At 30.8% G+C, this 24,859-nt stretch overlaps 1 protein-coding gene across 1 annotated transcript; it reads right to left on the bottom strand.

The window, feature by feature from the left end:
* Nucleotides 1-300: 300 nt before the first annotated feature.
* Nucleotides 301-24,577, bottom strand: LOC132760651 (WD repeat-containing protein 64-like; the record flags this gene model as incomplete). Its single annotated transcript, XM_060752675.1, is given in 12 exon segments — nucleotides 301-434; nucleotides 3,338-3,361; nucleotides 4,516-4,613; nucleotides 4,985-5,027; nucleotides 5,425-5,654; nucleotides 7,166-7,276; nucleotides 10,076-10,096; nucleotides 14,326-14,355; nucleotides 15,726-15,832; nucleotides 16,664-16,772; nucleotides 18,308-18,438; nucleotides 23,761-24,577. Coding segments are annotated over 12 exon segments (1,183 nt in total), but the record flags the coding sequence as incomplete, so codon positions are not given.
* Nucleotides 24,578-24,859: the final 282 nt, after the last annotated feature.

Here is a 24,859-nt window from a genome sequence, read left to right as displayed (position 1 = left end):
GAATAATTAAGTAAAAACATAATTATGCAAGAGTTATGTGTCTTGGCCATTAACTTACACTCATGGTCCTGAAGACATGTATGAAGGGTGAAACAAAAGCATCAGTGTTGAAAAAGGAAAGAAGTTTCATGTAAAAGGTTAAAAACCCGGAGTCGCTCCAACATTGATGCAGATATAAGAGTGAGTAGAGTAAGCCCCACTATTCTTCAAATTAACAGGATAAAAAAATCGTTAAACATGCGGAGACAGTATTAAAATAAAGACCTGTTAATATAAAGATAAGCTATATAGATATTTTACCTGTTGGTCTGGAGAATATATGTGGATGCCATACACGTATCACCTTGTCAACACCTCCAGTCGCTATAATGTTAGCTTTGGCACAATAGTCAAAGGCGTTTACACCTTTATGTACAGAAACACCTCGCATTTCCCTGTACAAAACAGACAATGATAATATTAATATCAATAAATTTGAGGGTAGGATTTAGCATGAAAAAGTAAATGATTAAGAACTTAATCAATTGGTTAAATGATTTTGACATTTAATGGACAAAACAAATTTTTTTTGCTTAACATTCAGGTCCTCTAAAGAGTCTTTTCCAACCATTTAACCTTCAATGATGACAATGTCAGACATATACCACAAGCATTAACATGGCTTTCCAGCAAATCTGTTTGCTACTCAAAGTATTTTAATTCTGAAATCTTTTTAACTACACTATGGACTGTTCCAAATTCAAACCAGGGTGAGTCCATTATACATAATCAGAAGGGTTAGTGCTATGATAAATAATTATACATAAAATTTTAATGATACTCAGTGCATTTGTCTGTACACACATTTAAGAAACAAAAAAAATCTCTACAAAAGTTAAGATGTGATAAACTGGTAAATTCACATTATAAATACATTGTAATTAAAACACACAGTCATAGGGTACATCATACAATAAATCACGTTTGAGTGGTGTACAGGTAAAATCTGTGCGCATTCAATCAGTTGTAAATAATTATATATCTATAACCTTTCTTTCAGTTAATTTTTTTTTATTTTCATGCTGTTTTTAACACATTTTTTAACCATCTCTTGCTGGTTAGTACATCTAACCAGCTTCCCTGAATAGTTAATCAGTCATTACCAATTTCTCCTCAAGTGTCTGACTACTAATCCCACTTGATTTCTGAATCAGTGGTGAGAACCAAAATAGTTAAAGACCATTAGACTCAATGTCGGAGATCAATTGCCAGAGGATCGGACCAGCATCCCCTGTATAAGAAATCTGATGCTCTCTTGATTGAGCTAAACAGGCAGATCTTTCAGTTTATGTTAGATGTTGTAAATTCAATGTTACTAAATACGAGTGAACCTACTAGAAAAATTAAAGCTGCTAAAAATTCGTTTCTAAAATCATCAAAATGCTTAAAACAGTAAAACTCATGCATCCTGCTGAAAAATTAGGCATTGCTACTTTATGTGAGAATGTTTGTTAATAAAAATCATCAAAATAAAACATTCAAAACATTAAAGGGAGTGGTGGCCTTGTGTTTTAAGGTGTTTGCCTTGCAAGCTAGGGATCATGGGTTCAAGCCCTAATTGGGTCACACCATGTTTCTACATATGACATATGATCAGTCTGGTTGATTCCAGGAAGCGGACATAGAAAGTGATTAATATAATTTGCAATTACTTGTTTCCAAAAGAGCTTAAATAAATAGGTTTAAAGCAAAACATTCAATATCTACTGGATAAAAATATTAAGTAACAGAAAATCTCAAAGCATTGCAATATCTCATTGCAACCTATCAGTAACTTCAGGATTGCTTCAGAAATCTATCCTGTAAGACTGGTGACATACAGTGAAATATTATAAGGTTTTGGTTTCTCAGGTGCAGGGAAAATATTACACATATTGGATTTCAAACTCCAATCCCCTCTTTGTTATTATTTTTACTTTATTATCAGACATACTTCGAGTAACAACACTGGGTTTTTGTGCCAAATTTACACTATGTATTTTAAATGACTTGTCTAATTGGTCACTAAGAATGGTAAATTTTGATTGGTTGATTGATTGGTTAAGGTAAAGGACTTCATATGACACCGTGCATTATTTCAGACACATGAGTAGAACAACCAACTTTTAATAAGCTAGCTGGATTGTTGTCTCCCATGAAAGAGTCCCAAGTTGCTAGCAGGATTTGAACCAGCAATGAAGGATTTAAAGTGACTTGAAGTCAGCGAAACTATCACAAAATGGCCAGAGAGGCCCAATATAAATTACTGAAAAACAATGTGCAGGTTCTAACTGAATAATATTGTATCGATTATTGACTGAAAAAATAAATATGAAGTCTAGTCTACTAAAACTGTTTTTGCTTATTTGTTGTAATTGGTGAAAAAACCCCAAAAAACATGTGAATCAAACAGAAAAAATATAATATCATGCAGTGAAAATTAGTACAAATTATGTAAATAATTAATCAAAGTTACAGTATAGGTATTTTCAAACTCATCTAATGAAAGAATATATTCCCTACATGTCATACTAACACTGCTGTGGTCATGTGACATAATTCTGGTGCTTTTTTATTTGTTTTTTTTTTTAATTTTATTTCTTATGTTTAAGGCAGATCCAAGGTGGCTCTAATGCAGTGTTTAACCTGCAGGGAAGGCAAAAACAATTGTCTGTATTTTCTAGGTTGTTACACAGCCTGTATGGACAAGTGGAAATGTTCCAGCATTTACTATATAAATATATGGACAAGTCAAGAAATACTTCAGATAAAGTGGACAAGTAAGGAAAAATCAGATTTTGCTGACCTTTTAACCCTTAACATGCTTTGATTAATATCTTAAATTGACTTGTCCATCTTTCAACCTGGACAAAACCATTTCAGGGAAAGTTTCTAAATATTGTCCTTACTGAATAGCGAACAGTACAGACCATGCTTGGACAACACAGATGTGCCAGCTGATCTTAGTTTGCACTGTTAACAAAGGTAAAATAAGTTGCCATCTGCAGTCTTTGGGTCAATTAACAGGCAGGGAACAAGGTAGATGTAGTACCTAGATAGCTTTCTTGCATAGAAAATATAGTTATCCAACTTTCTTAACGAAATTGAAACCTACAGGAATGAGGTGCAAGTGCTACTATTTCAACTTCATCCACTTAGCATTCTAAGTCACATGACTAAAGTCAACACTTTAGCAAAACAAATGACAGAAAATCTTTTAAGACAACCTCACTGTTTGGAAGGGAAATTGAGAAAAAAAATAATAAGAAAATACCTATACTACTTATCTTTCATTCATGGAAACAAATGTATGACTAACCTGTGTGGCATATGACCACCTTCACTGTGAACAGTAATATTTTTACATGAATATTGTTCTTGTCTCATTTCTTTTATCATATCAATGATAAAAACAGTATACTTATGTTCATATCATTTAAACATGAAAATGATGATGGTAATACTTATAAATATGGAAATAATGATGGAATGATGATAAATATAAGATGATGAAGGATGATGATAAATATGGAGATGATGATGACTATGCTGATAAATATGAGAATGATGATGATAATGATGGATAATATAAAGATGACGATGGTGACAATGATAAAAGTAAGATGATGATGGCTATGATGAATTATATGAAGATGATGATGAGTATGATGATAAGTATGAGAATGATGATGATGATTAAATGATGATTTATATGAAAATGATGATGGTGATGATGATAAACATGAAGATGATTATCGCAATGATTATAAATATAAGATGATGAATGTAATGGTAATGTTGATATTTCTAATGAATATGATAACCATCATGTCATGAGAAAACGATGGATTGACATTTGCAGTCAGAGTAAAAGTACAACAAGTGACATTATCTTGTAGACTACTCAAAATAGATTTCATAAGAAGTATATGACAGACAGCATTTTTTACATAAAAATCACAACATCAAAAGCCAAATCTGTCATATTAAATCTTATTTAATACCTTCAACTTTAATTAACCTAATATCTAAACTTAATTTAAACTGATATCCTCTCATATTTCTATACTAATCATATAACAAATTCCCTGAAAATCTGTCATAAAAAGACATAAATATATAAGTAGGAGTCCATCCTGAATTATCTGTCTAGACATTAAAATTACATCCAATACATAATCTTACTAATATTTTCGGTTGGGTTTTAAGGCTCACCAACCCTGTAATGGTCATATGGTGACTTGCCAGCATCACCAGGGGTTTCATTTTGACCTGGAAACTGAGTAAATCCCCCTGCAACATGTTAAGTGACACCCTGCTACATTCAGTTAGTTCATTCTTAATTCTTTCTGGCTGGTCCTTTAAAACCTGCCTTAATTCAAGAAATGACCAAGCTAAGTATGTCTAACATAATAAAAACTTAAAGGAGGACTTCGGGTCCTCAATTATACAAGGAATATCTTTTGATAATAAACTAACAAGTTAATATCAACTTACACATTATCATAAATCCTGTCTAGTTCCTCTAAAACAAAAGACTGTTTACTGCTTGGGGAGCATGATGCAAAACAATGTAACTCTGGAAAATATTTTACCTGAAAAATAGACAAACAAAATCATGCCATTAAAAAGTAATGTAAAATCAAACCATCACTGAAATATACTGTCAAACAGGACATTAAATATACTGTAAAATCAAGCAATTATTGATACTGTACATTCAATCAATTCAATATACTGTATATACTGTGAAATCAGGCAATATAATATACTGTAATAGTGACCATTAAATACACTGTAAAATAAGCCTTTAGATATACTGTAAAATCAAGCCATTTAATTTACTATAAAATTATAACCATTGAATATACTTTATAATCAAGCCATTAAATATACTGTAAAATTAAGCCAATAAAATCATTTTAACTATTAACCGACTAACCATGGATGATTTACATATACTTACCCTAGTGACCCAGTCATCATGAACTTTTCTTCTCACCATTGGCCTGAAAGTATACAAGAAACATGACTTACAATATAAACTAAGAATATGCAAGAACCTGCACATTTCTTAAATCTTATAAAAGACATAAGCTTTTTTTTTAATTTGGAAAGGACTATTACAGACTTTGATATAGAAATTCAGATAAATTAGCAGAAGTCCAAGTTGCCATGGCTTTCTTTTCATAGAAAATAATTCACTTTTACTGCAGCGGAATTAATATAATTATTGTTTTTCTTGTTTTCCAATCCAGTCTAAATTTCGTTGTTGTGAAAGATTTTTAAATGTTGTTTATGTACAATTTATTGAATAAATAAAGTTTAAACTTAAGGCTAATCACTTTTAGTTTCTACAGGTTAAGGGTTCAATAAGAAATAAGAAAGACTGTAAATTAAACATACACAGTGAGTCTGTTAGGTTCTATAACATGTAGAATATTCTGATCCTTCGCCGGTTTCTTTTCGCCACCTTTTGAGTTCTTCATCGTGAGATCTTTTGCTGCTACTGTGAGTATATTCAAATATCCCTGATCATCTCCGAACAATATACGATCTTCGTGGATTGAACCCGGCTTCGGAACACTGACCATACATTGTGGTGAATGGTCGAACGGCTTGATGGCAAAAACATGCTGAAATTAAAAGGAGAAATCAATTAATATATCATTAGCCCATATTCTAAAACACTTTTTTGTTTCTTTGTGGCTGGCAATCAACAATTATGACTGGCCAGTTAATAATGTCACTTGCACAAAATGTTTTTGACAGATTGAATTTCGCTAATACAGTTTTTAGTGAGAATCAATGTTGTTTTTTTATTATGTTAAACTGATTATGTACTATTTTCAGTAACAACATCATGTTACATGTGACTAATGGCAACAACTTTTTGAAGAAAAAAAACTGCCTAATCTATTATCCTGACAAAGGTTATTATGTGACTGGAACAGGTTGATCAAAATAAGTTAAAATTGCAAGTGTAATTCCTTTTTCTAATTACTTGGTTTCATATTTAAAAATCTGATTAATAGTTCTTAACAAGGATTCATTTCAGTATTCATGGTAGGGAAATTCTACCACACCCTGTATTGAATGACATGACAGCAGCAAAATGGGTAGTGCCGAAAATACTTCTCTTTTATCTAAACAAGTAGATACTATTTTAAATGCAGTCTTTGACAAAATATTTTTGATTAAATCTTCATTCATGACAAATAATTTTTAATTTTGGAGCAGTTTTTGACAAAAATATTTTTTTAAAGTTAACATGAATATAACCAAAAAAAAAGAAGAGATTTCCCATATCTACTGACAGACAGGTTATTGACAGGTTTGTAAAATATTACATAAATATGATAGTGGGCAATATTACATAAATATGATAGTGGGCAAAAAGATAGTTGTTATGCTAAAAACATGTCAGCAGTTTAAAACAATGAAAGATTTTAGTAGATTAAGGAGGGAAAATGAGAAAGCCCAAGTGTGTGTGTGTGTTTTTTTAATCAAATAAAATTCAATATTGTTACATTAAATAGACCTTTATTATGAATAAAGCATTGGTGAAATAAATAACACAATTATTTTATATATTATCAAGAGCTAGTACAGCATTTGATATTATACATTAAAATGCTACTACTATTTTTCATTCAAAGATATATTACAATCAAATTTTAGCTTCATAAATCTTTACAAACTAGATATGTGTCAATAGGATACAGATGCCCAAATATTCATTTATTGCACAGTTTTGTCTGTCTACAGCATGATAGCATGTTAGATGGACAAGGGAAATTCTATATGGCCCTACCTAGGTTAATCTATATGAACTAATCTAAGTATGAACACCAAAAACTGTATGCTAAATCACTTGACAAGCACATAAATTAAGTTAATATTGTGCACAAGGAATTATGTGCAATGATTCTTTGTTTAATCTGTAATTTCTATTCTGGATAAATGAAAACATTATCTCAGATTAAATTGTCACAATTTTTGAACTGGTGCCTTTGCTTAGAATTCTTTTTCATAATTATGTAAAATTTGACAACAAATGAGACTCATATATTTTGAAAAAAAATATCATATTTTATTTTCATATACAGAATTTGAGCATAAATGAACCTCTATTTAAATACTGTACCTGATTTTTTCCTTTTGACCTATTGTCCCAGATGATAATACTTCTCTCCGTGCAGCACGAGGCTCTTCTAATACTTGGCAAGTAGTCACACCCTGTCACCCAGGCAGCTTCCTAGAATTCAAGGAGAAATCGTGTATTCATTTAACATCTAAATTTTATTTAGTCATCTCTTTGATTAATGACTTAGCTGGTAAATTTTTGTGTATTGGTCTGTAGTTTACACTATACCACTCTGTCTACCATTTCAACAAGTCTTAAACTCTTTATATTCTTAAATTTAAAGAACAAAATATCCAATCCAAAAATGATGACAAAAATTTGATATCTCTATTCTTTTTTTCTAATTCTTTTTTTGTAACATGACATTGGTTTCACTGACATTATGGAAATTCAACTAAGAACCATAAATTATATATTTTTGATCAAGTTAATTAATCAGACACACAAATATAAACCAGTCATATATGGGTTTATATTTAATTGTAGTCTACAAACATGTAATATACCTTTTTATAATTTTGATAGTTTAAATACAGTACAAATGTAGTTTTAAACAAAACCCTGAATAAATCAATTCCTAATTTGAATTAAACAAGATGTCCTTGATGACCTGGTATTGCTCACCTGAGCATTGTACAGTCCATGTAGATAGTTCAATTGGCAGAAATTTCTGATGTGAGCATATTGTTTGATATATCTTAAGCTTTTATTCTTTTCCTATTTAAAATGTTATTACAAATGATTCGAATGTCTGGTTAATGGACAACAATTATTTGTAAATGAGATCATCAGTTTTTAAACAGGATTTTTTTTTTTCGAAAAGTTACATTTTTTTTTACCATGTCTACAATTTGGTATATGGCTTTTAAAGACAGATAGTTAGAGATCACTTTAGCTTATTTCAAACATGAGCAAATATTAACATGAACATAAAAATAAAAGCAAATATTATCTTGCACAAACAGAACTCAACTTGAAAAAACAAAATTAAACAATCAAAATTTACACAAGAACAGAAAACAAAAAATGCAACAAAACTTCTGTAAAAGAAAACCTTCACCAGTTTAGATACCGGTTGAAAAACTACAGAAAAAATCTTTTGCTGCAAGAGCTAAAAACTAAACTCAGTTTCTTTCTCTGGGTTGAACATAAAATGTACAATCTAATTATCTCTAGAAGAGAGAAATTCTAGCACTTGGTGGTACAATATCTTGCTTTTATAGAAAACAATTTACCACATATACATTTATAATATTGCATGTTTGTAACGTCGTTTTTCATTGGATAATCATGACGTTTATATAGTTTTATATACACATCTTCTTTCAATTCATGACGAAATTTAACTTTTTTCTGTAAAAAATGATGCTTGCTACATAATAAATTCGTTATAAAGATTGTTGACAGGTTATATGGCCCTATATAAACGGCTGTTTGCAATATGACCCTGGCCTAGCGGCTCAGATTATATTTACATTAACAAGACAGTTCTGTATGTATACATTAACAGGACAGTTCTGTATGTGTACATTAACAGGATAGTTATGACAGTACAGTTCTGTATGTGTACACTAACAGGCCAGTTCTGTATGTGATCATTAACAGGACAGTTCTGTATGTGTACACTAACAAGACAGTTCTGTATGTGTACACAAATAGGACAGTTCTGTATGTGTACACTAACAGGACAGTTCTGCATGTGTACACAAACAGGATAGTTCTGTATGTGTACACTAACAGGACAGTTCTGTATATGTACACTAACAGGACATTCTTGTATGTGTACACATACAGAACTGTCCTGTTAGTGTACACATACAGAACTGTCCTGTTAATGTACACATACAGAACTGTCCTGTTAGTATACACATACAGAACTATCCTGTTTGTGTACACATACAGAACTGTCCTGTTAATGTACACATACAGAACTGTCCTGTTAGTGTACACATACAGAACTGTCCTGTTAGTGTACAAATACAGGAATGTCCTGTTAATGTACACATATAGAACTGTCCTGTTAGTATACACATACAGAACTATCCTGTTTGTGTACACATGCAGAACTGTCCTGTTAGTGTACACATACAGAACTTTCCTATGTGTGTACACATACAGAACTGTCCTGTTAGTGTACACATACAGAACTGTCCTGTTAGTGTACACATACAGAACTGTCCTGTTAGTGTACACATACAGAAAGTCCTGTTAGTGTACACATACAGAACTGTCCTGTTAGTGTACACATACAGAACTGTCCTGTTAGTGTTCACATACAGAAATGTCCTGTTAATGTACACATACAGAACTGTCCTGTTAGTATACACATACAGAACTATCCTGTTTGTGTACACATACAGAACTGTCCTGTTAATGTACACATACAGAACTGTCCTGTTTGTGTACACATACAGAACTGTCCTGTTAGTGTACACATACAGAACTGTCCTGTTAGTGTACACATACAGAACTGTCCTGTTAGTGTACACATACAGAACTGTCCTGTTTGTGTACACATACAGAACTGTCCTGTTAGTGTACTCATACAGAACTGTCCTGTTAATGATCACATACAGAACTGTCCTGTTAGTGTACACATACAGAACTGTACTGTTAGTATACACATACATAACTATAAGATCTGTATGTTAACATTAACAGGACAGTTCTGTTTATAACAGAATATAATTAAGCTATATTTCTTTTTTCATATTAATAGGATTAATCAAAACTCCCATCCATATATATTTCCAAAAATTTCATCAAACAAAAATAAGAAAACATTCAAAATATTCCATTATTACGAAAAATAGTTCCAAGTACATCATTTAACAAGACAAATCTACAGCACTCATTCAACAAGATAAAAGCATAGTACAGAAAAGTTAGTTGTCACAGAATAATACTTACCCTGAACAATCTAGGGCCAATCTATTGTCATTACACATAGGATATTAAAACAATGTGATTTTCATAGGAGATCCTAATTCACATGGCCAATCTATTATCATTACATATAAGATAATAATGTGTTTTTCATAAGAGATCCTAATACACATGATAACAATTAAGGGCAACTATCTCTACACATAGGATATTAAACAATGTGATTTTCATAAGAGATCCTAATTCACATGGCCAATCGATTATCATTACATATAAGATAATAAATAATGTGATTTTCATAGGAGATCCTAGTAAACATGATAACAATTAAGGGCAATTATCTCTACACATAAGATATAAAACAATGTATTTTTTCATGGGACCCTACACATGATAACAATAAAGGGTTATTATCAATACACATATGATATTAAACTGTGTGTTTTTATATGATATCCTACACATGGTAATAATTAAGATCTATAGTCATTACACATAGGATATCAAGCAATATGATATTCATATAAAAATCCTACACATGATAATAATTAAGGGCTTTTATCATTACACATAGGATATATAGGATATTAAATAAAAGGATTTTCATATAAATACATATCCTAATCCTACATAATTATAATGATAACAATTAAAAGCTATTGTCATTACACATAGCATAATACATTGTGATTTTCATATAATTTCTTTCACATAATAACAATGTAATGCCAACCTATTGTCACATAACATTTATAAATTAATAATCTTAAAATAAAAACTTTACATCAGTTCTTAACGATAATAACAATCTATGGCTAACCATTTGTCATTTCTCATTCTTACTCCTGAGTCCTCATTATTTTTGAAATGTCAATTTCCCATAGGCCAATGGGAGTTACTCTTACTGTTAATTCAAGTGTACCATGTGACTAAAAATTTTGCCCTGTTACATAATAACAGTACTTTTTCACAAAAATCTGAAAAATGAAAACATAGAAACAGTGTCGCAATAATGTATTTGTTCTGGTTAACAAAGGTTTGTGAGTAACAGCAAAATATCATTCCTTAGGATAATATCTTTCCTGTCACTCACAAAACTGATTTGTTTTTTATATAATGTCATTGCATTATAAACAATTAGAATTTCATATAATTTGTTTAACGTAATACTGACAAAACGCTTTGCACTAAGGGAAACATTTTATTCTGTTTTAATGTCAATATTGAGTAATCTGCAATCTTAGCTGAAAGCTTGAATTAAGCCCAATAAATGGTTTTGAAGTTTTATTTATTGCCAACAATCAATGAACAATTACAAACATGGAGAATTAATGAAACTGATAATATGAACTGAAATAAATTCAAGATAATGTAAATAATATATTTGAAGTGTTTTATAGCTTTATAAAATGTAATGAGAAATGCTTCTATGAATGATATTTTACCAGCAAAAATCGGCTAAATTTTGCTGCTATACTTGAGCTGGTTACTGCTCCAGCATTCTGCTAAATTTTGCCTAATTAGAAATGATATAGCCTAAATATAACTAATGGCAAATATTGTCAATAAGTTTATACAGAATTTAAACTTGAAATGTATATGAAGCTATAAGCTTATAGCCAAACCCATCAATCCATTTCTGGGACCAACCAGTACTAAATAGTGAGTTTAAATTTTTTGCTCAAGGAAATAACAGCTTGCCCTTAATTAGGTTTGAATCTCATGGGCAGCAATTTTAGATACTTAGTCCTAAATGATAACCACTTGTCCTCCACATTTTCAATTGTTTTTAATTTCAGCATAACAGCATTTTAGTTTTTCATATTTTATTTCATATAAAGTTTTAAAATTCAATGTTAATGGAATTAAAAAACTAGAACTCAGCGAGTTGGAAATGGTCCAGAAGAACATTACCAAAGGGCAATAACTCAAAAATTAAGAAGTGCACAGTACCAGTCCTTGTGCACTGCACTTCGGATTATTGAAAGAAGCATACATACCAAGTTTGAAGTCAACCAGACTTATAGTGACTGAGTTATGCTTCGGACAAGCTTTAGGGGACGCCGACACCGACAAAAGTAGCCCCTATATGTCGCCTTTTCAAGGGTACACAAAAACTGAATACAAATTAACTTGCAATACCTCAGTCATATCAATAATGTTTAATGAAAACCAAATACTTTATTCCATTCCTGTTACCTTGACCTATGTTAGTGTTACCTTGATCTTAGGTTCTAATGAATGACAATCCCAGATGCAAGTACTTTATAAAACATTATCTTGCAAAATACCTTTGATCTAAGTAACTACATATTTGTATATAATGGATCTGGACCAATTTCCTATTCTGAACTAGCGACCACACCTAAATGAAGGCTATACAAATATCTTTACTTTACATCTCCTTGAAGGTAGGTAAAATCTAGTTTTGTACAAAGAAAAGCACACAAAAAACATTTCTGCAACATCTGCCTATTCTTGCTGTCAATGAAATATCTAAATGTCATACCACAGGTTTTTTTTTAATTACCAGTTATACTTAAATATTCAAAGCCTACATTAATAAATAAGAGTATATTAATTTATGAAATCATTCTTTTACAAATAAACAATGTTTCAATATCATAAACTTTTCAAAGATTTTCGAGACATGGATTTTTTTGAAATCTTAATACAGTATTGAAACATTAATAACTGTATAAAATGTCAAGTGGCATAAACATTAATAAGATGTATGTGACTGCAAATATTCTGAAGATGTATCCCATTTTCTTTATCTTTTTTACGTGGGTATACTTATTAAATTAAATAATTTCTTTGTAAAAGGATAATTTCTATATTAAAATGAGCTGTCTTCCAGATGATGCAGAACATTTGGAAAGAGATTCTGTGGTTTATTTAGTCCAATTAATTAGTCTTGTCATAGAGAAATAGAAAGAAAAAATTATGTCAAAATCATAGCAATTCAAATGGTTTGATTGATATAACAAAAAAATTATGGATATTACATGGGTGCAACCATGTCATCATAGGCATATTATTATGAGTATGGGTTTGGCATATTTCTCTGGCATTTGAAGCATTTCAGTGTGGTTTTCTGTTTAATAACTTTAAGCATCAAAGCAAATCAAATAATATTCTTTTAAAATATTTTTCTTAAATAATAAAACATCTTGTATCATAAGCTCTGCAGAGTGCAGAAAATTACACCTTTTTCATAAGTAGGGTGGCCCTACCCTTAAATTTGAGAAAACATTAACACAGTACTTTTGCAAAAGAGGTAGCAACAACTTAATGTAAATTGAAGTCTAGAGATAAAAATGTGTAATTTTATAGAGGATATTTGTTTAGTTCAGTGTAAGATCGGAATATATTTCACCGAGTGAGCACCAAAAGGTATATTTCACGAGTGGCGCAGCCACGAGTGAAATATGAACTTTTGGTGTTCACAAGGTGAAATATATTTCGATCTTACACTAAACAAAACAAATTTTCTTTTTATTATATGCAAAGAAACGTTTTAAAAAGACATTAAACCTAATACTGAATGAAAAGCGCGCCAAATAATAATACAACGTGACGTCATTTACGACGTCACGTCATTAAGTTGGTACCCAGTACTGTGCACGCTGGTATTTCACTGAAACAACGTAAGGGGCTTAAATTCAAAACAGTGAAATTATCAAAGTGGTAATTTCACTGTTTCAAACAGTGAAATTACCAGTTTTATTTCACTGATATATTTCTATAAACCACCGAAAAGCATGTAATAAAAAGAATTCTCCTGAAGGTATGTAGCATATAATTGACCCCTGCGATTAAAGTAAAGAAAAGCCCTGCATTATACAGACATAAAATTAAATGTAATATAAACCAACATGCAGCCTATCTCATAAATTAACCTAGTATCATGAAGGTACTAATCCTTAACCTGCTAAATTAAATATCTTAATAAATGGACTTGTTCATCTTTCATTTTGGACAAAACCATAATAATCAGGTTAAGGGAAATTTTCAAAAATATCCCTTAAACTGATTAAAGGCTTAAATAAACTGGTTTATTTTTCAATTTGGACAAATCCATTCATCATTTTAGGAGAAAAATTGAAAAAATTATGCTAAGTGAATAATGAACGTGAAGACCAGGACCTTGGTCAGCCCTAGTCACATGGCTTATCTGTTGCTTCCAGCAGATTAGGGGTTAAAAAAAGCTTTTTTTGCTAATGGTGCCAATTATTTATATCTTTTCAACAAAAAGTGGTATCAATACTTACATTTATATCAATGCAAGCCTGAAGTCTCAACTGAAATTTAAAAAAAAAAAAACACACAATAATTAATATGTAAAAAATGTTTATATTTTTACGCAAAGTTAAAAAAAAGAAGTGCTATTTGATTGTATTGTCTGTAGAGTATGTTTTAATTTGGATTGTGATGGGCACATTTTCCATATTTTAAGTATTCCATATATCAATAAAAAAAAACAAAAAACAAAAAAACAACAACAAAAAAAACAAAAAAAAACAACAATAATAAAAATGTATTACTTGGTTATTCTTATACATTTTTGTAAAAAACTGCTTTTAATAAAATGTTGATAAAGTTCTAAGTATCATTTAGAATGGACATTTATCTGATGAGTGATAATATTTTGTCTTAGAACATTTTATTATCTGCTGTATAAATATATGTAACATGGGATCAATTGTATCTCACACTTGCCAACAACATCATTGTAATTTTTTCTAGGTTTGTCTTACTTAATACTATTCACATAGGTATTTATTGTAATACTGATCTTCAACTAGAGTCCAATGTATATTAAATCACTTCGTTTGGCATGGTAATTTTTAGTTTATAATATGGGTTAAATCACTGCATATTTGAATTTTCTAAATTTTTTGAACAAGTTCAATACATTATTATTGGTTGACCTAATTGCCTTTGATCAACTTTTAAGACTTTAAAGAAAAGATGCAACAGCCAATATCATAAAACTAAATCATTAACCTTATTTTGTTTCATTCCTACGAATTATTTGAAATTTTAAGTACCTGGTTCCATCGTACACCCACGAAAACCGGTTATACTTGGATATTTGTTGTTGTATGGTATCATAGGGCACTATTATTTTTTTCTTTATGATCAATACAGTTTAAGATATACTTATCAACATTTTCATAAAAGTATGAATGAGACTATCACAGTTAAAAATCCTTGAAATTGCAGCATTTGTGGATTAAAAATATTTTTGCAAATGGGGTAATCAAATAAAAGGGAAATAACTTATATATTACTAAATGTTTCAGGGTCACATACCACTAATTGTTTACCTTTGACCGAAAAATATTTAGGTTCCACTTCGAGTATCATTTGCAAAACTTATTATACAAAGCAAGTCATAACATTGATTTCCTTATATAACTGTAAACTTTTATGCAAAAACATCGGAATGAATAGACCTCTTTCCCATCTCAATTTGGAATCCTGTTACATTGCTAATAAAAGTTTCTTAACCAAATATGTGACAAAATACCTCCCGCTAAAATAAAGACAGAATTTATTCAGTTTCTGATGAAGAGTTAGCCAATACTTTCAAAAATATTTCATTTTAATTTTCACAAGGTATAATCTCAACCACGGATTTATATTACAAATCCGTGTCTCAACTTACTTTGTTAGACCAGAGGGCAAGTGCTCCCTTTTGGGAACATGATATGTAACAGTCCATGGTGGGAACATATCGTAGGCACTGAACTGTGTCTCTCCTTTTCTTGTCACCTGTGGGGTAAATAAAATTCAAAAGTTAATTTCAGAACACGAAAACCACAATCTCCGTACATATAGAATTGGTATATTGATAAAAATAATGTTCCGTTAGTGAAATTTACTATTAAATCCATGTATGTTTATGTGACAGGGTGATACAACAACGTCAGACTGTAGATTAACATGTAGTATCAATCAATCAATCAATCAATCAATCAATCAATCAATCAATCAATCAATCAATCAATCAATCAATAATGGAGTTTTCGGATATCATAAATGCAATTACATGTATATTATATCCCAGATGTTAGTAAATAAGAATTTTTGGTAAAATTTCGGACGCGCGGACAAATAGACAGGACCAAGGCAACATGCCCAGGAGCAAAGACTGAAAATGGCCGAGAATAAATGCAAATACATTCCTATGGTCGAATTGTAGCAAGGAGAAAAATCTGAAATGCTTTCGTTAATATGACGTGACATTATTTTGATAATTTGACCATGTATACAACACAGTTGTAACATATTTTCAGCTGTTTTGGGAACATATTTCTTTTTTTCTTTCGGTTTAATAACTGTCCCGTGCAGTTACACATATTGAAACGTTACAGAGTTAGTTGCTACCTAGTGAATAATACCGCAGTTGCCCCGTTCCGGAGGCGACCATGGTTCTATTAGGCCCCTACTACATGCCCAGTGTAGTATACTGAGTACAAAGGTGCTCGTCCGAAAAGCTATAAACATTCATAGTCGATGAGCGGGGTTGGAACTTGACAACCCTGGATTACTTATGCAGTTTGTTACCACTGGACAACTGATCAGTTTCTTTAGGTAACTTACCTGCTGCTTCTCCGACTCGTCTTCTTTTCGACACTGTGAAGATGCTGACCTCTTCCCCAACCATGATCTCTTCTGCCTCTTCCGCACTGGTTTGAATGTACCCGAACAGCTGTAAAAATAGTTATTGTAAACTTACATCTATTTTATATTTTGTTTAACTGCACGGTCTGATATGTAAGTCCATCGTTAAAATCATTTAGTTCATGAAAAAAAAAATTTGGTTTATAAAGAATTTATTTTAGTTCGATTGTGTATGAAGCTATAAGCTTATAGACACACTTTCGATTCCGTTCCTCGAATCAACCAGTACTGAGCAATAAGTGAAACGACTTGTCCCTGACGGTGTTTGAAGCCATGCGGCTAGCGATCAGTAGATTACTAGTTCGACGCGTTAACCACTTGACCATGCCGCCACAAAAAAATATTTAAGTGCCTCATACAGCGACTAATTAAAGGATGACTGATTACATAGAACATTCCGAGGAAATATACTACTATAAACTGATTTTAAGTTATCTTAGTATAAGATTTAAATAGCTATAAATACATGTAGTCAGAGACAATTAAAGCTTTTGTCCGACACTAATGTGAAGCAATAGTATGAACTGTTCATCACGCAAAGTATAAAGATCAAAATGTATGTAAAACTCTATTTACTGTAATAATTATGTTGTTGCTTTTTGTACAATAGAGGTACATTTTGGTAGACATTCAAAGGATAAACGTAAGGAATACATCATAATATAAAATAAAAAATGCAAGGATGTTTTTAAAGAAACTACCATTTGGCATTAAAAGCACTTTTAAATATCATAGAAGTTCATGTAAAAAAAGGTTAATGAGCTTCATTGAAAATAAGATTAGTTAAAGCTTAGTTTGAATTATTGACAAAAAACATTATCAAATTGACTTAGCATAAATACTTAAAAGGACTTAACAATACCAAGATGAATTATTAAAACTTCAAATCTTTTTTAATTCGCTTAAAAAGGATCAGCTGAAAAACGTCAATGTATTTGAAAAAGAGCTTTGACCGCGGCTGAAATGGTAAGCGTTGCAGAAAAGAACTATAAAAAACACAAGAATGCAAAACGGCAATAGCAGTAGAAATTCCCCTCCTATATTTCATTTTTTTAATAAATGCTCAGATCATTACCTATACTGCTAACTTTGTCTGTATATATTAAATTTCAAAATGTTGTTTTTCTTCAAATCAATGGAATGTAGTAAGCAATAAATGTCGGCACCATAGAAAAATGTAGTCTGAACCATCCTGCTCTTAAAATAACGTGAGCGAATGTCCGATGCGCTCATTAAACAATGGTCATCTCATATTGTTTGATTTGTCAGAAATAATTTTTGAATGGTTTTTCTTTTCTTTTGATTGTATATTATTATTATTATTATTATTATTATTTCAACTATACCATCACCTGTTTTCAAGTTCTTATGGTCACAGAGTCTGTGTTGTATACAGCATGTAAATTTTATATGAAAACATATTAAACCACTCTTCTTATGATTTTAATTAAGTTAAGCTTTATCGGAAGTTTACAATAAGATTTTTTATGAAAATACCAGCAAATATTGAATTGATTACAGACATTATACCATTAATTTGAACCAATTATAGACACTACGTACCTCACTCCAGTCGACTTTGGCATCAGGATTAGTGGAAATTTTCCTGTACAATGCTTTAAGGTCTTGATTCTTGATGTCAGAGCCAAACAACTGACGTATTGCATCACAAAATTGGTCATAGCGTAAATTTTCTGAAATACAATAATAACACCACTTTATAACATGGTGTGAAATGGAAAGCAATGATGTATTTAGCTTAATTAAACTAGATAATTCATTCTAAATGTGTTGTTTTTAAAACCCTTTGAATAAGGACTCTAAATTGCATACACCAACTTGAAACAACAATAACAATAACATCAAACCCTCAAAAACTGCCTCTTTTTCACTGTGAACGTAGTTCCTGTGACATGACAATTTTTCATACAATAATTTAATGATCCTATTCAACTTACTTAAACAAAAGTCGACTCGTGAAGATAGTTATAGAAGTCATCACCCTTTAATTCCTATCTGTGGCATTATGACTTAATACTCATATATCCAAACAATGAAAATGTGTAAAATATGAAATTCTTATTCTTTTCTGATAACAATAAAAAGACACTTCACCCATTCCAATCATTAATAAAATAAAATGTTTCAACTGTGGCGAAACCAAACATAATAGTAAAATTTTTGGTAACGATGACATTGCATTAAATTTATTATATATTTAGCATTCTGTAATTTGGCGGTCATCTTGGCGGCCATCTTTGATTTCTCAAAACATGCAATGATTCCGCATGTCTACCCACAATTTTTTAAAAACTTCAAATATATAACATTACATTGATATAGCATTTATACATGGACCTTTTTTGTGCACACAAACTTGTCACCAGTGTACTAAGGAGAATACCTAGTAATTTCGGTGCGTGATACCATAGATTTTTCCCATTAATACACTGTCTGTTAGCTCAACATTGTTCGTTAAATATAGAAGTGCCCTTAAGAATGATACAAGAATAAATATTTATGTAGTTAATGATTTATTGGTAAATTTGTAATAATCATTTTGGATCAATACCGCGATTACTGCTAACATTTCGCAAATTAAACAAACGAAAGGCTGTTTAAACAATTCGGCTTCTGTTCTGCAAACCAAGGTTTTTCACGGTATCATTTTCGAGAGTTATAAATGAACTGGTCTAGGATACTAACATTCCGCTACAGATAATTTATTGACAATTTTATCGTCATTTTATTGTTACCCAACGATGGTTGAGAGAAAATCGACCCCCTGTCTAACTAATTGAATATCTTTTACAAAAAATGCCCGTTATGATTGTGGTGTATTGATAAATGGAGCCATTTACACAATGTAAATATATGTAACTTGATACTTCTGCCAATCACGGTGTTTACCTAACTCGATAATTTCAAAATTTTATAGTATCGTTTGAAATAATTATCTCCTAATATTCTTATCTTCGATTTCAAAAAAGGGGATAATTTAGTTTGATTGCTTACGCAGAATGCTAAAAAGATTGTCGGATATGTTTGTAAAAAGTTCTAATTACATTTGTCGATTTATTTTGAGTATAATTTATAAATATATATATTGTGGTCTTGTACGGAAATAATTAAAAAACGATTTTATACGGTCAAAGACGGAGGTTAAAAAGCATGAGATTCTCGCTGTCATGATTTTTTTTACAGTAGATTTATTATTACGGATACAATTATTACAAATAAGCCATACGATACAATTTTCCATTTTTTCCAAATATCTATTAAATTATATGTATATTTCATTAAAAAAAACCCACCTTACATGTAAAGAGATGTTTCAATACATTTGTATAACATACATGTATTCGGCAAGGGAGTTTACCAACAAATTTTCTCAACAGTAGAAAAGGGTCTTCCCTTATGCAATAAGTTACAAAAAACATATGATACAAGAATAACTATCAGTTAGATAAAAGTAACAAAACATATATGAAAGTTGTACTTGGTTTTCGAATAATTTGATGTAAGATAAGAAAGAACAATAAGAAATGTGATTGATGGTACGTGTTATCTAAATTTTGAAAAATATTGAACAATTTCTGACTGATTATTTATATACAAAAATGTAATTTAAATTTCAATGGCCAAAGAAGACATGTACGCTTAGAAATAGGGAAACAAGAGGGAAGTAAATGTAAATTGAACACTGTTGGGGAAAAAAGTGAAGAAGAGAAAGAAGTAAGAGTCGTGTCTATTGTTTTGCAAAATTGAAAGAAAAGTACATTCAAGGTTTATTTTAGATTTTGCTAGTTTACTTTAATGAAATGCTGAACAGATTTATATTTTTTTTTACTTTTATTTTCTATAGACAACTCTTTTACATATAGGTTATTAAATCACGTTTAAATTAATTAAATGAACTATCATACGAAAAGGACCCCCAGCTCAAAATAAAGAAGTATAATGGAAAGTCTTGAAACTTTGTGATTAAAGACAAGAGTGGAACATGACCCTCACTTACAATGTAATTGTTTCCCTTAGAGAGATTAATTCCTATTTCAACAGCAACATCAGGTACATAAATTTAAAGGTAAACTATGCTCATCTTTAAGTGAAATGTTTTAATCACAAAGAATTATTAAAATCTATGAAATGTTTACTGAATATGTTTAATTTGAATAAAATAATGAATAAACTATGTACGAAAAACTGCGTTTCCTATTACTTGACAAGTAAAATTGGTCATTTTTTTTAATGACACTATATATTCATACTGTGGCAACTTAGTGTAGAATTTTAGACATAACATATCTACTTTCAATTTTGGAAAGTCAGAACATGTTTCTTTTTATATTAACAAAGAGGCTGTGAAGCAATTATCAATAAATTTTATATCAAATTTGAGCATTGTATAACAAAGTACTTTGGATATTTTACAAATAAAAAAAAACAAGACTGGACAATATTAACCCCCAACCCAGATTATAATAATAAAGATTTATATGTTTAACGGGAGCAAGTAACATTTCAAGTGTTTGTAAATCATTGGTATATTGGTTCAGTACACAGTTAAGGGTATATCCACTGCCATTCTGTACTCAAAATCATAGATTATATTCATGTAAGTGTACTAGATCAATTTGAATTTTATAAATATTGCTTTTGCATATTTTGGCAGTATGAATAAGTACGTATTTAACTATAGATGGTAGTTGAAAGGGTCTATTTATGCTTGTATTTAAATCTGATATAAATGAATGAAATGAATGATTTAAATAACTTGATTTATGCATAAACTTATTTCGATAGGTCTATTTCAATAACGTGTGGCCTATGTTATAAATCTCTTTTTATAACCGTGAAAACATGTATCAAAACAAATAAATAAACATTCATACATCTTTTATGAAACCTTTGAAATATTTTTTTTGTACCGTTGTACAATTATATAGTAATCAACAAAGAAGCCTATTATCCAGAACTGATTCACTGAGGTGAATTTATTCACTGCCAAAATGTAAATAATACGAAATAAGTTTGTCCGTATTATTCACGGCAGGTTTACGGATGGTCGATGGTTCGTTCCTTCTGTAAGTTAGCTTTGAAAAAGGCCTTTAAGGTAGACCATGGGTAATGCATTACCTCCACTTTGAAGAGTATTCAAATAGGCTAGAATCGCTTGCAAACTACATTGAAATTGAGGGGCGTGGGTTCAAACCCCAGAAGGGGCAACTTTTTTTCTTTCTTTTTTTTCTTTTTTTTACATTATTTACGTATCTCTCTGATCCCTTATGGAAGAAAAAAAGGTCTGATTTAAATTACATAATTATTGTAGGTATTTATTTGCTAAAAAATGCCAAAATTTATAGCAAATATGATACCAGATATTTTCAAAGTTTAATAAAATAAAAACTACATGGTAAAAGTATTTTATATTTTGCATGATCAACCAATATACCTTTAAGACAATTTAGGCAAACTTTGAAAACAGCCCCTCATTATGGTAAATTTTAGGAACAGTTTGAATAAGGCATTTTAGATAGGGAAATGGTAAAATTAAGTGTTTAAAGTGGGTGGGGTACGGTAACATTTCTATACATATTTAAAACATTTTGTGTAGAAACACTCATTTTGCTCGTGTGATTTGTTACATAAATACACAATGATTAAAAAGAAAACATTTTTATAATGATGTTATTGTAGATTATTTAGAGTGTCCTCATTTCTGAAAATAAGCGCTTCTAATGGCAGTCTTAGTTCAGAAATATATCCATAACTCATAAACCACACGGTAAATTTTATTTAAATTTTGCATACAGGTGACATTGAAGACATATAACTGTCCTATGTTGTCAATTTTACAGTTCCTTAAGGTGCCCATTACCCATGGTCTACCTTAAAACGAAATGAAAGCCTGGGTCTTCATTTATCAATGAAGAAAGAAAGGAAGTCACTAGATGACAATGATATAGATTGTGACAAAGGGAAAGACAACAACGGCTTGCCCCTTACAGGATTTGAACCCATGCGACCAGCCATATTTAGATTACTAGCCCGACGCGTTAACCTCTTAGCCACGACCAGTACCGATACTAATATGTACTTGCACAAATTTTACTTCAGTCTCATTTGACGTTTACGTTTAGACAACAGTCGATATTGTAATCAAAGGTGTTTTTCTTATCTTAAATTTGCTCTAATACAGCTAACAAGTTGAATGAGTTGCACATATAGGTGGTCTTATACCAGTCACCATCGTTTGTTTGCTGTACTAAACAACTCGGTTGAGAGTTAACACTGATAAAGATACTATAAAAGGACTGTTGTAAAGTATTCACAGTGCTTATTGTCGTTGAATATTTTTGAATATTTGTATATGTATATCGTGGGAATATTTAAATTTTCTTCTCGATTTGCTTTGTCATGCATGGTTCTTAAAGATAAAACTTATATCAAGCATGAACTTTTAACACATTTGATTTTATTTGTAATTTAAAATATTCCCTAAATCTAATTTAATTCCTTTAGTCTAGAAATTATCAAAAATGAAATAATTATCTGATAATATCAGATATCATAACATCATCTCAGAATTTTCTAATTTTTCAATTCTATACGTCATTTTAATTCTTCATCCGTTCTAATACTACTGATTATTCAATGCGCATTTTAATAACCATAAATGATCATAGTACATTAATTTCTTAATTTTAAATTTTGAAGATCAGGGGTCTGTATTAAGGAACAGGCTTTACCATAATTATTTGATCTTTGCGTTATGTGATTCTTGAGTCCGGGGGGAAATTCAATGATCCAAAGAGTACTTGCTACCTTTTGATATTTGACGTCAATTTTGGGTTTTCATGTGATCTTTGAGTACTGGAATTGCATGTGATATTTCACGTATCATGCTTTGAGTTGTGGACTTACATGAGACCATTTAACGTCACTATGGACTTACATGTGTTATATGACGTCACCATGGAACATGTGATCAATTTACGTCACCATAGACTCACCTGTGATCATTTGACGTTTTTCTTCCGGTGTAGCTTCCACGTCCTGGAGAGTTATCTCTTTCATTAACTCATGAAACTGATCAAGCTTAGTCTGGAACGACCCGACCGTGTAAGGTCTCTCAGACCCTTCCGTCTCACCAGACATTTCGATTAAATCCCGTAATATTCCAGATTTATTTAAGTGAAAAAATGAACCAAATCACACCGTTTAAATATATCCGTTAATGTTTCTATCCCATATCTATCCTTTCGTTTTCGTTACAGCGATGTTCGATTTTATATTGGGTTAAACTTATCCGAGATATAGATCACACGCAATATGATGTATATTTTGTATTACTTTATTTAAAATCATTAAAAAACCCTCCGCCTTTAATAGACACGGTTATAGAAAACTATATCGAATGGCAGTATCAGGTTTAAAATAGAATCCAATACATCACATTTTTACATATTATTGAAGAGTCAAAGTCAATTTTTCACTAGTGTTTTCAGTTAAACTTCTTGCCACCCGGGTATATCGACTTTTATTCACTCGGCTTGTTCAGAAAGGCGCATTTATCACCAATGCTATATCAATACACTTTACAAGTATCTCAATTGCAAGGTAGACTTCGCAAATTTTAATACCTACGTTCTCTTAATCCGTACTTAAGCCTTTAGAAAATCCATTGTAAGTTCTTTCATAGCAACGATATATTGCATGTATAAGGGGAACTATCTGCCTATATGATCATTGCTTACATTGTTAAAGTTATATACGATAGAATTGATAAATAGTTTATTTAATTACCCTTCGCGCGATCCAAACAAGCGGTGTGTGTTTTAAATTGTTTACCGTAGATTGATAATAACGTTAGATAAGGACACTGAATAAAACAAAATACATCGATTAATTGACTTAATCTGAAATGTTGGTAAACGAACTTGCCATAGATTGTGATACCCATTTATATCTATTGAATGTTTTCAATATTAAAACAATGATCGGCGTTTTCTTTGTTCTTATCGACTTATATAATATTGCTTTTGCAGTCATTAAGTAGAAATAGTTATTTTTTTCTATGAGATATATACAATGTACTATGTATCTGATTGT

This window comes from Ruditapes philippinarum, unplaced genomic scaffold (genome assembly GCF_026571515.1).
Source record: "Ruditapes philippinarum isolate M1 unplaced genomic scaffold, ASM2657151v2 ctg13629_1_1_1_1, whole genome shotgun sequence".
NCBI lineage: Eukaryota > Metazoa > Mollusca > Bivalvia > Venerida > Veneridae > Ruditapes > Ruditapes philippinarum.
The sequence above is the reverse complement of the archived record's forward strand: the minus strand, read 5'-3'. Positions and strand labels throughout refer to the sequence as shown.